Raw genomic sequence first — 14,542 nt, forward strand, 5'->3', positions numbered from 1 at the left:
CCAAAATCGAACCAAAGTATTATTCCCCCCCCCCCCCCCCCATATACCCTCATACTAAGTTTGATGTCAAACCATCACGGTTCTTGAGATATTGAAAAAAACAAAATGGGACGGACATACGCACGGATGGACGACCCGAAAACATAACGCCTGCGGCCACTTCGTTGGCGGAGGCATAAAATATGAAACAATGCTAAATATCAAAATATTATTCACTTTCTTGTTCATGCTGTGCAGATATAGTTACGAAAGTGAAATCGACAATTAGATTAATACATTTCGAATAATACACAGTGTTGCATCTATGCAGGACTTGTGATGACATTCTGCCAGGTATATACTCGCGTCTCTAACTATGATACTTTTTCAAAACTTGTTGACATTTTTTTACTGTTCTTGCCTTTATTTACATTAATATGAATTCATGCTCTCCTTGCTGTCATTGCATCGCAGAATATCCAAATGCTAATCACAATTATTAGTTATGTTGTGAAAGTAGTCTAAGAAAGTGAAATCGTGGCATTTCAAATTGCAACTTAGAAATCAATTTTCAAACAACACATTTGTAATTTTGCAGGGCATGTCACATTCTTCCAATACTTACATTTCAAAAAATAAAGATAATGGTGTAAATTAAGCATAAATTTTCTTCACTTTGGGCGAAAAACCCCATATCTCATCAAGTTCATCGGAATATTTTGAAATACAAGAAGACATGTATTCAAATTTCCCAAGGTTTGAGGATTTGCAGATTCGATTCAATTCGTTTTGTAATTTATTATGATACAATTGTCACACAAGCACACATTATACCAGGTATTTCTGTAATTATTGTTAGTGTCCTTATTTGCACTTAATTTTGAATATTTCGAATTACCAATGGAAAAACAGAATTCCTAGAATACATTTTAATTTATCCAAAAATGTGTACATACTTACTGTATTTTGTAAGTACAGGCCTACGTGTTCAATCTAAGTAATGTCCAAGTCCAAGTCATTGCATTCTCCCTTCAATGTGGTGCCCTAGTTGGGCAAAACGAAGTAAGCGACAAAAGTGATACTCCTTGTAATGACCAAAATGTGTCTCAAATTTGCAAGGGCATCAATGGAATATCACAATGTATAACCTATTATATCTCTGAGCAAGGTGAGTGTTTGTGCATTAAATTTGACTTGGAAGAAGAGCACATTAGGTGTAATATAAAAACGTCAATTACTCAAATTTGGATGGTATGTCTCTTGATTCCTTTTACCAAAGTAAGGCAGTATGAAATCTAAAGTTCCATTCCATATGCTAATAGGCTCTAATGCAGACATCAGGTTGGCTCATGTTATATACTGTATGTGTATCTCCGCCTTAAAGTTAGAAAGTCCTTTTGCAGACTTCCCTAAATACACCAAACACTGTATACAACTAATGATACTAGTATTTGGATCATGTCTGTGAAATGTCAAAGTCGCAAGATGTGTAGAATTCAAACGATGCACAAGAGTACTACAGCTGTATATGTATTTGTACTGTCGTCTGTGTTCAAGCCACAACAGTAGGCCTACAATATGATTCACTGTTCGGATGTTTGATGCATGTGTCCATCATTTTCCTCCTCCTCGGATTCATCACTCTGAGACTGTTGTACCTCTGTCGTGAGGTTTTCATAGTAGCTGTGATACATCGATGGGATAATGTTGTCCTTGCACAAACTAAGCAAATCTTGCTTCTTTTCCCTTGAGAGGGCGAGATGTTGCTTGTACAACAGAGGCAGACGCATGTCATTTCTTCGACTTGAGCCCGAGACGCGAACTTCTACGAAGTCTTCGTTGAAATCATACTTTATTTTGATGACAGAGGGGTCTGTCCTCTGTACGCGGATCTGACGAATTTTCAACCAGTTGACGGGATTGCCAGCCCTGTCCTTCTTCATGTACTTCACACAGGGTGTTGTCAACTGACGCAGATCAAGGAAGTCCTCTTTCGTCATGTGGGTAACTTCATACCGATTCCTGTTCCTTGCTGTTTGAATAACTGGTATCCACTGGTCGGGGTGATGGATTGTCACTCCCCTTTTGTTCCTTTCGATGCAGGAATGCATCGCGTCACATTCCATTTGAGTATGTCCGCTGATCAAGAATTTATGGTCAATGATGGCAACATTAGTGTGCAGAACTGCATATAGCAAAGTGCAAGCTATAATTCTGTTCCGATTTTGGCCTCCACAGCAGTCAGAAAAGAAACTTATGTGTGTGGTATCAGGATCAAGTGACTGCATGAACTTTAAGAGGCATGAGCCAATCTCACATGCTCCCCGCTTCGCTGTAGTCTCATGCCAGACAAAGCAATTTCCACATGCAGTAGCCTGGTTGTATACAGTGAAATTATACGTAGACATTTTCCGCTTGTAATAGAACGAAGATGTCTGGCCATAGGGTGTAGTCAAGACCTGTTGAAGATCAAAAGTAAAGGAGCTAAAGATTGGATCGATCTTTGCTCGTTCCTTGTCTCTTTGTTTCTCTTCTCTTGCACTTTCCTTTTCAGCAATGTGTTTCTTGTAGTTCTGCTCTTTAACTTCCCTTTCTTCCGGAGTTGAATTATTGAATGAAGCACATGTGTTACATTCATCTTTCTTCGGATGATGAAATCCCAAATTATATTGGGAATTGAAAATGTTTCTATACACTGCGAAGGAAACTGGTTTCGATACAGACGATTCGTACATTGCGTACATCTTGGAAACGCTTAAAGAAGGGTCCAGATATTTCCTTTTTGAAGACGCACGACAGTAATGTGATTCAACAACAGGAAATGAATCAATGTGTTCACATACTTTTTTAACATCTTCTTCTGAAGTTTTGTTCACTGACGGTAACTTTCCCCTCCTGTCTTCTCGTGCAAACGGGCCTTCATACTTCTTCAATGTATACTCAATAAGCTTGGAACCAATTCCCAAAGTACTGAGAAAGAAATGTTTGCACACTCGTTCCCTTTGTGATGTGAGCGGGAGATGGTATTTGTACATGTGACGCACTCGCTTCTGACTTTTTCTCTTTTTTCTAGGTATTGCTTTGGACCGAGAAATATGGTGATGAATAAAATCTCGCTGACGGGTGTAGGAGCCCGTTTTCCAGTAATCCTCAAACAATGTTTTCCTGTCTTCATCAGAGAACTTAGAGAAGCACTTATGGGGACATTTTGTGTTACACTTCTTTCCTATCTTTCTGGCAGGGATTGTTTTATTACGTACAACATATTCCTCTCCCCGATTACGTTTTCTTGACTGCTGTCTTTTCTTCCATTCTTCTGGATTCCGTTTTCTCTTCCTCCCACGTTTCTGAAATAGAAAATAACACATGATTAACTCTTTCTTTCTCCTTGCTACAAGTAGCACACAGAATGTAAAAAGGAAATTTGTTTCATAAGTTTATTGTAAAAAAGTGGGAATATACTGAAGGTTCAAAAATAATCCACAGAAACATGTCAATATGCAAGTGAAAAGTCAATATTAGATATGGGCCATGTTTCGTGAATACAAAGGTACTGTCCTACACTGAACCGTTTAGCGTCTAAAAACGTATGCGTTTTTCAGCGAGTTTACAGACGTAAATTAGAGGTCGAAAAAACGGCACGAGGCAGTTCTCATATTAGTTTCCCTAAAATTCTGCAACAGTAAGTAATAATGATAATAATGATTGATGAGATTTGTAATGCGGCAAATCCACTCTGTAGAATGCTCCACGCGAAAATAGAAGAGTAAGATAGAAAGTAAATTATTAATACAAGGCATGGGTAATCAAAAGGTAGCATTAAAGAAGTGAGTTTTAAACTACTTTTAAAGGACTCTGATGAAGAGCAAAGTTTATCTAACTAAAAGGAGATTATTCCATACAGTGGAACCAGTCTGATCCTTGTGTGCCCCAAGTTGTAGCGAATTTTGGAATTTAGAATTTAGAAACTAAATTTCTGGCGCGTTTGCAATGGACTTGATTGTAAGCTATTGCAAGTCTGTAATTGAACTACAGTACATAACCCGTGTATGAAGAGCCAATCACACTTTCCGAAATAAGCAGTTACTAAGTGTAGATAATGATTTGACAGAGATTTTTGTTGTTGAAATACTGCTCATATTATCATAATTCATGACACCTTTTATATCATATAATCACCTCAGACTGACTGTCTTGAACCTCGTGCATGTTATCTTCATGTTGGGTATGCTGACCCTCTTGATGCTCGAGGGAGTCACGGTCACCTTGATCTTGCTCCGTCTCATTTATTTCATCCTTCGAGTGATATATGGAGACAAGAAGCCAACGTAAGAGCATTATCTGAATATCTAACTGGACTCAGTAAAACAAAAAGAAACAGAGAATACAAAAAGGGGGTTAAATTTTTAGCAAAGTTTTCATTAGCCTTTCAAAAGCTTTGAAGGTGCCTGTGATGACATGTTAATAGTTTTAACTGAAAGCCCATGCTGTCTTCAGGGAACTATGTTATAAATTCACAAATCTATGAATTAAGAATAAAAAATATCGCTTTTATTCAAAACACGGGAAGAGGCTGCTATCGTTCTGCCTGGCTAAATTTGAAGGAGCTTAGTCAATTGCCGTTATGCCATCAGGAGAAATAAGCAAAATGCTAGTACAAGCACAATTGATATGATTGTTTTAATAAGTTTGTGATTTAGAGGACTTATTGATAAGGAGAGCCTTAAAGACATTATGTCCCTTTTGCATTGAATTTGTGTATACAATTGGTGTAAAACAATAAGGTATATAATGAAGAAGACACTGTTACAAAAACCTTTGTGTAGTTTTTAGACCTGTAGGGTCTTCATTTGTGAAGTACAAACTACCGTTATAATTTGAATTTATTTTTTCGAACCTCGAAAAAATATATTAGTCTCTGACACAGTCCTTTTTAATTACTTTTTACAAAATATTGAATAATGTCTTCTATAATGTACATTATGTTCATAATGTGTTTTGTAATTTAAATTACACACAGATAACTATTATTTCAAGAAACAAAACTTCCAAGTGTCTGAGCAAGACTATCTCTCATGCACTGTTTACGTGCATTATTTGAATTTTACATGATTTAACTATTTCACATTTTGAATATACAACCTGCCCACCATGCTCTAGGGTTTACAGATGTTTGGATGGTTTTCTGCTGATCTGCAAAAAGGACGATATGTCTTTAATTGTGTGATTGCTTGTTGTCACACTGATTTATATTTGAAAGAGAAGAAAAAAATCCGTATTACCTTCTGCTGTTCAGCATCATCAAGGTTAAGTGAGACCTCCGGGTCTGGCTGCTCACGGTCGCTTCGCTCTCGCTCGAAGTCTGCATGGTTAAGTGAGACCTCCGGATCTTGCTGCTCACGGTCGCTTCGCTCTCGCTCGAAGTCTGCATGGTTAAGTGAGACCTCTGGATCTTGCTGCTACAGTCTGTAACATCCTACATATATATATATATATATATATATATATATCAGAATCAAACAGAAATTTAATTCTCATAAAGAACTAAACGCAATTTCAATTATCTATAATTAGTACGAGTCACACACAATGCATCAAAACATATCTGGTTTCAATTCCGACACTATTTCCGTTTACATGTGAACGAAGTGTTGAAGATTTCTTGTTTAGTTCTTATGCTATCTGCATTAGTTTGTTCGCAAGAAGAAATCAATATTAGAAATATTAGTTCATTTCCATTGACTTAAGTTTTTGTTTGATTTTGATTACAACATAGAAACATTAGAAATAATCATATGTTGTGGTACAGTCTCTGAAGAATTAGAATAAATATTGACTGGCAATGTTTATCACATTCAAGTTCATGTATGCATGTGTATATTGAATAACGAGCTCCAAGCTTACTGTAAGTCACCATGACAATATTTTTTATGAGAAGTTCATGAAAATAACAATAGTATGTCAAGGTCTGTCTACTATGTCAAGTATGTGAAACCTCACGCGGAATTATTGGTGAACTGTTAGTATTTAGTTTCTTTTTGATATTTTTAAATTAAAGCTTAGACTTAACGTGCTAACTCTTACCTCCCAAGCTTTGCCATCGTGACAACTGCAAGGATCCTTTGCGACAAAATGTTCATAGCAGATCAGCTTCCAACATGTCATACATTCCTGGTAAACTTCACGAGTACATCCTCTATTACAACAGAACATAGGTAGGCCCTGTTGCAGTTCATACAACGACTCAGGAAATGCTTGACTTATATCCAAGAAAGTACCTAAAATGGAAAACAAGTTAACACTCGTTGCCGAATTCCAATCACTTTAACTTTTCATTTATATTTCCATTCAATTGATCAAATGCCTCTTTTTAGTAAAACAACTAATTACTTTGAATGATTCCAAACACATTATCAAATGTCAGTTGCCTTATTGCTCACTTGTGTTTAAAGGGGGCGTGGCTCATTTCCATTTTGGAGATGGCTTACTTCAAGTCTTCGACAACAGATTCATTTTCATGTTTTCACACTAATGAAATTATAACCTCTTCGCCCGATATGTTAGAGAGGACTTGTATGTTGTTTTATCTTACACTTTCAAATCAATATTCCCTTATGACCATGAATTAGGTAATTACGTAGAATGTGACAGCCAACATTGTTTTAACTAACTGTTACCAACTCATGGCTTAAGTAATACATAAAATTATATTTCACACAAATAATACCCCACCGTCGTTACCAAGAAAAATGGGGTAGCACTGGAAAATGACATATGCCACTTATTCATATTAATTCACTTCCAAAATTTTAATAAGATTTTGTTGTTGATATTATAACCATGTGATATTTATTTAACTGTAAGAACGTATACATGAATTCTGTATCGTGTCTGCTTTGCTATCCTGCTCCTTAATTCAGTTTCCGGACTGCATACAATAATAATTTTATTTCACTAGGGTTTGCAGACTTGACATCGAATGGATGGTCATAAATGGAATTTAACAAAATTGTAGATGAATTACCCGAACTTGTGTCGATTTTGTTTTCTTTTAAGACACATACTGTCATACAGTCCCATTTGTAAATGCAATAATATATAATTTCTATTCAAGCAACCTGACCAGTTAAATTCAAGCCATTTACATTTCTCTAATTCCCATAAACTCTGGCACATGCCCATAAAACGGCTGTGCGTTCTGCCAATAATAATTTCTTATCATATATATCCACTATTGATCTTTCATTCAGGCTATTCGCAAAGTATATGTTGGTTGACAATTCTTAATCTTAATTGAGTACCTTTTGGGGTCAATTCTGGTAGAGATGACTCATCTCCACCATCCTCGTCATTAGTATCTGTTCCCACCGCTTCCTCAATAGAGTCTCCAGAAAATTGCATGGGCTCAGTGGCCTGGTAAATGTGGTCCATTCCTTTAAAAAAATGTTACAGAAAACTCTAGCATTTAGTTCATGTTTCCTTTTCAACAAATTATGATAAAAGCAATTGGATAGGTTTCACGAAGTGCTAGCAATTTGTTATCATACGCACTGCTGCTAATTAAGGGGCTTTCACAATCGGTCATGTGATCGCTTGCGATTGCTTGCGATCCTGTACAAAGTATACTATCAAGAAATAATGGCAATAGCGATCGCACAACCAATTGTGAAAGCCCCTTTCCCCAGACAAAAGGGGTAGCCATCGAAAAATTACATGTGCCACTTATTTCCTTTCATTGTCTTTCAAAATGTGAACAATATTTTGTTGGTGATATCATAACCATGTGATATTTATTCCAACTGTAAGAACGTATACATGAATTCTTTATCGTGTCTGCTTGGCTATCTTGCTCCTTAATTCAGTTTCCAGACTCCATACAATAATCACATTTATATCACTAGGGTTTGCAGATTTGACATCGAATGGATCATCATAAATGGAATCTAACAAAATTGTAGATGAATTACCCGAACTTGTGTCAATTATATTTTCTTGTCAAGACATATACTGTCATACAGGCCTATTTGTAAATGAAATAGATATATAATTTCTATTCAAGCAGCATGACAAGTTGAATTCAAGCCATTTACATTTATCTAATTCCCGGAACTCTGGCATATGCTTGTGAAACGGTTGTGCTTCTGTCAATAATAATTTCTGAACATCGTATATCCACTCTTAATCTCTCATTCAGGCTATTCGCAAGTTATATGTTGGTTAACATTTCTTAATCTTAATTGAGTACCTTTTGGGGTCAATTCTGGTAGAGGTGACTTATCTCCACCATCCTTGTCATTGGCTGTTCCCACTGATTTCTCAATTGAGTCTTCAGAAAGTTGCATGGGCTCAGTGGCCTGGTTAATGTCATCCATTCCTTAAAAAAAAAATGTTACAGAAAACTCTAGCATTTAGTTCATGTTTCCTCTTAAGTATATTATAATACAAGCAATTGGATAGGTTTGACCAAGTGCTAGTCATTTGTTATCTATTATAATTATGTCACAGGAAGACTTTAGAATACGCAGTAGAATACTATAATGAACCTGTCCCTAAAAGTATTTCAAATAATGCAGATAAATTCTCACGCTCATTTAAATTTATGTGTGTGCTAATTTATATTTATATAAACACACTTTGTTCAGTCAATTCTGCCAAGGACAGCTCGTCAGCATTACGGTAGTTGGTTATGTTCATTTTTATCATATTTCATTGACCAGAATGACTCAAATCCAGACCTGCACTTTGTTGTGATCAACATCCATGGACGAATTAAGCTAGGCAATTACAAATTGGTATAGTGCAATGTGTTTTAATTTTTATTTGAAATTTTCCTTTCCATACCTGGCTTAATCAATTCTGCTAGGGGCAAGTCGTCGTCGTCGTCACCACTGTCGTCTTTGTCACTACCATGTTGTCTGGGCTGGGTTATGTGGTTCTTTCCTGAAAGAGTATGCAACAAATCACTCGAAAACAATGGCAACTTTTAGAATGTTTTCTTCCAGCAAATCATAATACAAGCAGTTCGATAGGTTTGACCAAGCTCTAGTCTTTTATCATAATTATGCTCAGGAAGACTTTAGAATACGCAGTAGAATACTATAATGAACCTGTCCCTAAAAGTATTTTAAATAATGCAGATAAATTCTCACGTTCATTTAAATTTATGTGTGTGCTAATTTATATTTATATAAACACACTTTGTTCAGTCAATTCTGCCAAGGGCAGCTCGTCAGCATTACGGTAGTTGGTTATGTTCATTTTTATCATATTTCATTGACCAGAATGACTCAAATCCAGACCTGCACTTTGTTGTGATCAACATCCATGGAAGATTTAAGCTAGGCAATTACAAATTGGTATAGTGCAATGTGTTTTAATTTTTATTTCAAATTTTCCTTTCCATACCTGGCTTAATCAATTCTGCTAGGGGCAAGTCGTCGTCGTCGTCACCACTGTCGTCTTTGTCACTACCATGTTGTCTGGGCTGGGTTATGTGGTTCTTTCCTGAAAGAGTATGCAACAAATCACTCGAAAACAATGGCAATTTTTAGAATGTTTTCTTCCAGCAAATCATAATACAAGCAGTTCGATAGGTTTGACCAAGCTCTAGTCCTTTATCATAATTATGCTCTGGAAGAACTTCAGAATATGCAGTCAAAATAGTATAATGAACTTGTCCCTGATGTTAATGGAATTGAATATCTGTCAATGATTTTTTTTTTTTTTTTTAAAGAGGGAAATTACAAGCACGTTACTCTCTACCACTTTACCGTAGCTGGTTTTTTTTTTCTGTATATACCTGGCTTGATCAATACTGCTAGGGGCAAGTCATCGTTGTCGTCACTGCTGTCGTCTTTGTCACCACGATGAAGCACTGATTCATTCTTGGCATCGGTAGTAGAAAGTTCCTTAAGTGGGCCTTCGAAAAGTTGTCTGGGCTGGGCTGTGTGGTTCATTTCTGAAAGAGTATATCAGAAGAGAAGTGTGTAAATAGATATTGGCAGAGTAGCACAACGTTAACCAAGGTACACAGACCATACGTGTTCTAATTGTTCAGGAAATTATTGCACTCGGTCCTTACACATGTTATTGTTTGAACTATACAATTCTGGTTTTAACAATCAACTTTTTTGGATTCTTATTAAATTTCTTGTTCTACCATTTCAAATCTTATCTTTACTTAACACTGGCCGATGACTTTTGTTTTGAACATATTAATTGTAATACTCACTTTACTCTCCTTATCAAGCTGTGACAACATCTCAGTCTCAGCTAGTTGTATTTCAAATTATTACAATCACATCAACACACCGAAGGTGACTGAGATTAGTTCCATTAATATTGAATCCTTTGTTTTCGTTATCCTATCATTTTAAAGAAATACATTGGTTGATATGGGATGCCCCAATACAATCTCGCACAAATCATTACAAACCTTGTTGGGTTGAATTAGCACGAGGAGACTCCTCTTCTTTTTCGATGTAGGAGCTGGTACTTGGGGCTTCATCATCACTGCAGTCATCATCATAAATTTCCTCAGTGTCTATAATTGTCGCCTTCCAGATGTCCTTCCTCCTTTTACCACATTTCATTGCTATTGTATTCCCTGGTAGAGGAAGTCCGATACATTTCACCTCACTCAGTTTGACGACATTGCGGGATTTATCTCTTTTCCATTCCACATACATCAAGAGGTCAGTTTCAGGTCCAGGGTGAACACCACTGTCACCACTGACGTCTTTGTCACTACCATGTTGTCTGGGCTGGGTTATGTGGTTCTTTCCTGAAAGAGTATGCAACAAATCACTCGAAAACAATGGCAACTTTTAGAATGTTTTCTTCCAGCAAATCATAATACAAGCAGTTCGATAGGTTTGACCAAGCTCTAGTCTTTTATCATAATTATGCTCAGGAAGACTTTAGAATACGCAGTAGAATACTATAATGAACCTGTCCCTGATAATGTAGAGTTGTAAAAATGGAATTGAATATCCGTCAATGATTTTTTTTTTTTTAAAGAGGGAAATTACAAGCACGTTACTCTCTACCACTTTACCGTAGCTGGGTTTTTTTTCTGTATATACCTGGCTTGATCAATACTGCTAGGGGCAAGTCATCGTTGTCGTCACTGCTGTCGTCTTTGTCACCACGATGAAGCACTGATTCATTCTTGGCATCGGTAGTAGAAAGTTCCTTAAGTGGGCCTTCGAAAAGTTGTCTGGGCTGGGCTGTGTGGTTCATTTCTGAAAGAGTATATCAGAAGAGAAGTGTGTAAATAAATATTGGCAGAGTAGCACAACGTTAACCAAGGTACACAGACCATACGTGTTCTAATTGTTCAGGAAATTATTGCACTCGGTCCTTACACATGTTATTGTTCGAACTATACAATTCTGGTTTTAACAATCAACTTTTTTGGATTCTTATTAAATTTCTTGTTCTACCATTTCAAATCTTATTTTTACTTAACACTGGCCGATGACTTTTGTTTTGAACATATTAATTGTAATACTCACTTTACTCTCCTTATCAAGCTGTGACAACATCTCAGTCTCAGCTAGTTGTATTTCAAATTATGACAATCACATCAACACACCGAAGGTGACTGAGATTAGTTCCATTAATATTGAATCCTTTGTTTTCGTTATCCTATCATTTTAAAGAAATACATTGGTTGATATGGGATGCCCCAATACAATCTCGCACAAATCATTACAAACCTTGTTGGGTTGAATTAGCACGAGGAGACTCCTCTTCTTTTTCGATGTAGGAGCTGGTACTTGGGGCTTCATCATCACTGCAGTCATCATCATAAATTTCCTCAGTGTCTATAATTGTCGCCTTCCAGATGTCCTTCCTCCTTTTACCACATTTCATTTCTATTGTATTCCCTGGTAGAGGAAGTCCGATACATTTCACCTCACTCAGTTTGACGACATTGCGGGATTTATCTCTTTTCCATTCCACATACATCAAGAGGTCAGTTTCAGGTCCAGGGTGAACACCACTGTCACCACTGACGTCTTTGTCACTACCATGTTGTCTGGGCTGGGTTATGTGGTTCTTTCCTGAAAGAGTATGCAACAAATCACTAAAAACACACAGGCAATTTTTAGAATGTTTTGTTTCAGCAAATTATAATACAAGCAGTTCGACAGGTTTGACCAAGCTCTAGTCCTTTATTTTAATCATGCTCAGGAAGACTTTAGAATATGCAGTAATAATGGTATAATGAACTTGTCCCTGATAATGTAGATTAAATGAACTTTCAATTTCACGCTCACTTATCTCTACATAAGTGCTAATTTATGTATATTACACACCCTGTTTAGTAAATTCTACCAAAGGGCAACTCATCAGCATTACGGAAGTTGGCTATGTTTATTTATACATTAAATTTTAATTGACGAGATCGACTCCAATCCTGCAATTCGTTGTAATCAACATACCTTGAAGAATTAAGCTAGGTAATTTAAAAATGGAATTGCATATCTGTCAATGATTTTTTTTTTTTTTTTTTTAAGAGGGAATTTACAAACACGTTACTCTCTACCACTTTACCGTAGCTGGGGTTTTTTCTGTATATACCTGGCTTAATCAATACTGCTAGGGGCAAGTCATCGTCGTCGTCACTGCTGTCGTCTTTGTCACCACGATGAAGCACTGATTCATTCTTGGCATCGGTAGTACAAGGTTCCCTAAGTGGGCCTTCGAAAAGTTGGCTGGGCTGGGCTGTGTGGTTCATTTCTGAAAGAATATGCAATAAATCACTAAAAACACTGGCAATATTTAGAATGTTTTCTCTCAGCAAGTTATAATACAAGCAGTTTGATAGGTTTCACCAAGCTCTAGTCCTTTATTATAATTATGCTCAGGCAGACTTGAGAATGTGCAAGTAAAAATAGCGGGATTTATTACTTTTCCATTCAACATACATCAACAAGTCAGTTTCAGGTCCAGGGTGAACTGGATGAGTGAAACATACAAGTATTTGAGTACTTTTAGAGTACGGTAATTGGGTTAATAGTTTCTGCCAAACTTCATTTCAGTTATTTGCTCTAAAATTAATAGATATTAATCTGCATTCATGCCAAGGAATAAACACATAGATATTCCGTTTAACTTTAAATTACATTTAGCCACTTAGCTGCATACTAAAGTACATCACAAATGTTATAAATATTACAAAATTATTACAAATTAAAAGACGGAGCGAATAGCATTCTTATACATCATGACATGGAAATGTCATATAACATTCCCCTCCCCTAACATTTGAAATTGAATATATCCGGCAACAAACGATGGATCAATTTTAAATGGCATTTTCACCCTTACCATCAGACTTGTTCTCCAGAGGCCCTTCCATGCTGACGTCTATATGATTGTACTGTGAGGCTTCCAGTAACAGTTAAATGGTGTCCTAAAATGATTTAAGAGGATACAGATACAGAAGATTTACATATATTTGATATTTTATATGGAATTCACGAGCCCACTGTAAATCTGAAAATGGTATAGATCTAAGGGTTGTCCAAAAGGTCAAGTAAAGAGGGTAGTTTTCAGGGCAGCTGGACATGTCATGTACGCAACGTGAATACTGAAAACGGTATGAAATTCAGTCATAATGGCTGTCCAAAAAATTGTATATTTTTGTGCTGTTACGTACTTACGGTCCACTCCAGTGTCATTTTTTGTTTTGTTAAATGCAAATGGACAAATGGATGGGTTTACGCAATGCAAATGACGTTTTTTTAGAAAAATAGAATGGTGTTCCACGTCTAGATAGAGATCTAGACAAACTCAAACTACAGTATATCTAAAGACTTAGCATATTATTGAGGTAGTGGCTATTCTTGCGACGAGTCATCGCTCGCACAGCCACTGACTTAGCCACAGTCGGTATTTTGTGTATCGCGAGATAGCTAGCGATAGACGAGTCTACTTGTCTAGTCTCTAGTAGAGGCATAGATCAATCTACTCGTGAAATAGGCCCCATCACTACAAATACATATGATATGGGACCTTACATGCTGATCGATCATAACTCTCTATATCAAATTACTGATCGCGCTCAGAACCAACAGATGTGAATTGTACAGACTACAGCTAGGGCCTACAGGATTTATACGGCAGTGGGGCTGGTGAGCACAGTATCATAGATCTACTCGTGTTTACGACCCCACCAAACGGCGTTTGCGCGCTGTTACCACATTGGTGGGGCTGATATCCACCGTGCATCTTTTATATAACCCTAAACCTAACCTATCAATATGTCGCGATTTCCTTAACCCTCGGCCTTGAATCAGTCTCCTACATGTATATCAGGATTTCCCCAACCCTACCTAGGCCGTGAGTCTGCCTCCTTATCGCGATCTTCCTAACCCTAGGCCGTGAATCTGTCTCTTATATCGCGATGATCGATTCAAGTAATGGGGCCGGAAACACGATTTTGCCTCTCTAACGTTAGAATCTAGAAATATTACCTAACGCTAGATCTAGATTTTACACAAAATAATGAATGGGGCTGTGCGAGTGACGTGACAATGTAGGACTTAAGTTC

General features: G+C 36.9%; 2 protein-coding genes and 1 long non-coding RNA gene across 3 annotated transcripts; all 3 read right to left on the reverse strand.

Annotated features, from left to right (window-relative positions):
- Nucleotides 1-3,149: 3,149 nt before the first annotated feature.
- On the reverse strand, nt 3,150-5,372 carry LOC139723104 (uncharacterized). Its single transcript, XR_011710324.1, has 3 exons — nt 5,262-5,372; nt 4,159-4,275; nt 3,150-3,326 (listed from the first exon to the last, which is right to left on the reverse strand). It is a non-coding gene; the product is annotated as an uncharacterized lncRNA (long non-coding RNA).
- Nucleotides 5,373-6,745: 1,373 nt separating this feature from the next.
- LOC139723105 (uncharacterized) lies at nt 6,746-8,908 on the reverse strand. Its single transcript, XM_071634372.1, has 3 exons — nt 8,821-8,908; nt 8,225-8,353; nt 6,746-7,412 (listed from the first exon to the last, which is right to left on the reverse strand). Exons 2-3 carry the CDS (start codon nt 8,349-8,351, stop codon nt 7,231-7,233), a joined length of 309 nt encoding a protein of 102 aa, XP_071490473.1. The 5' UTR covers nt 8,352-8,353; nt 8,821-8,908; the 3' UTR covers nt 6,746-7,230.
- A 2,123-nt stretch (nt 8,909-11,031) lies between these two features.
- On the reverse strand, nt 11,032-13,787 carry LOC139723046 (uncharacterized). The gene is made up of 4 exons (XM_071634321.1): nt 13,318-13,787; nt 12,568-12,726; nt 11,700-12,047; nt 11,032-11,222 (listed from the first exon to the last, which is right to left on the reverse strand). Exons 1-4 carry the CDS (start codon nt 13,346-13,348, stop codon nt 11,032-11,034), a joined length of 729 nt encoding a protein of 242 aa, XP_071490422.1. The 5' UTR covers nt 13,349-13,787.
- Nucleotides 13,788-14,542: the final 755 nt, after the last annotated feature.

Source organism: Diadema antillarum, unplaced genomic scaffold, assembly GCF_040938485.1.
Source record: "Diadema antillarum isolate AM-2024a unplaced genomic scaffold, OU_Dant_1.0 scf00000180, whole genome shotgun sequence".
In the NCBI taxonomy this organism is placed as follows: Eukaryota; Metazoa; Echinodermata; class Echinoidea; order Diadematoida; family Diadematidae; genus Diadema; species Diadema antillarum.

Bases quoted from the DNA above. Each gene is read 5' to 3' on its own strand.
- LOC139723105 (XM_071634372.1), bottom strand. From the start codon at position 8,351: ATGGATGACATTAACCAGGCCACTGAGCCCATGCAACTTTCTGAAGAC. The intron at 7,413-8,224 runs GTACTCAATTAA...ATTTTTTTAAAG, and splicing joins ACCAGAATTGACCCCAAAAG to GAATGGACCACATTTACCAG.
- LOC139723046 (XM_071634321.1), bottom strand. From the start codon at position 13,348: ATGGAAGGGCCTCTGGAGAACAAGTCTGATG. The intron at 12,727-13,317 runs GTAAGGGTGAAA...ATATTCTTTCAG, and splicing joins TCTGGAGAACAAGTCTGATG to AAATGAACCACACAGCCCAG. The intron at 12,048-12,567 runs GTATATACAGAA...ATACTCTTTCAG, and splicing joins AGCAGTATTGATTAAGCCAG to GAAAGAACCACATAACCCAG.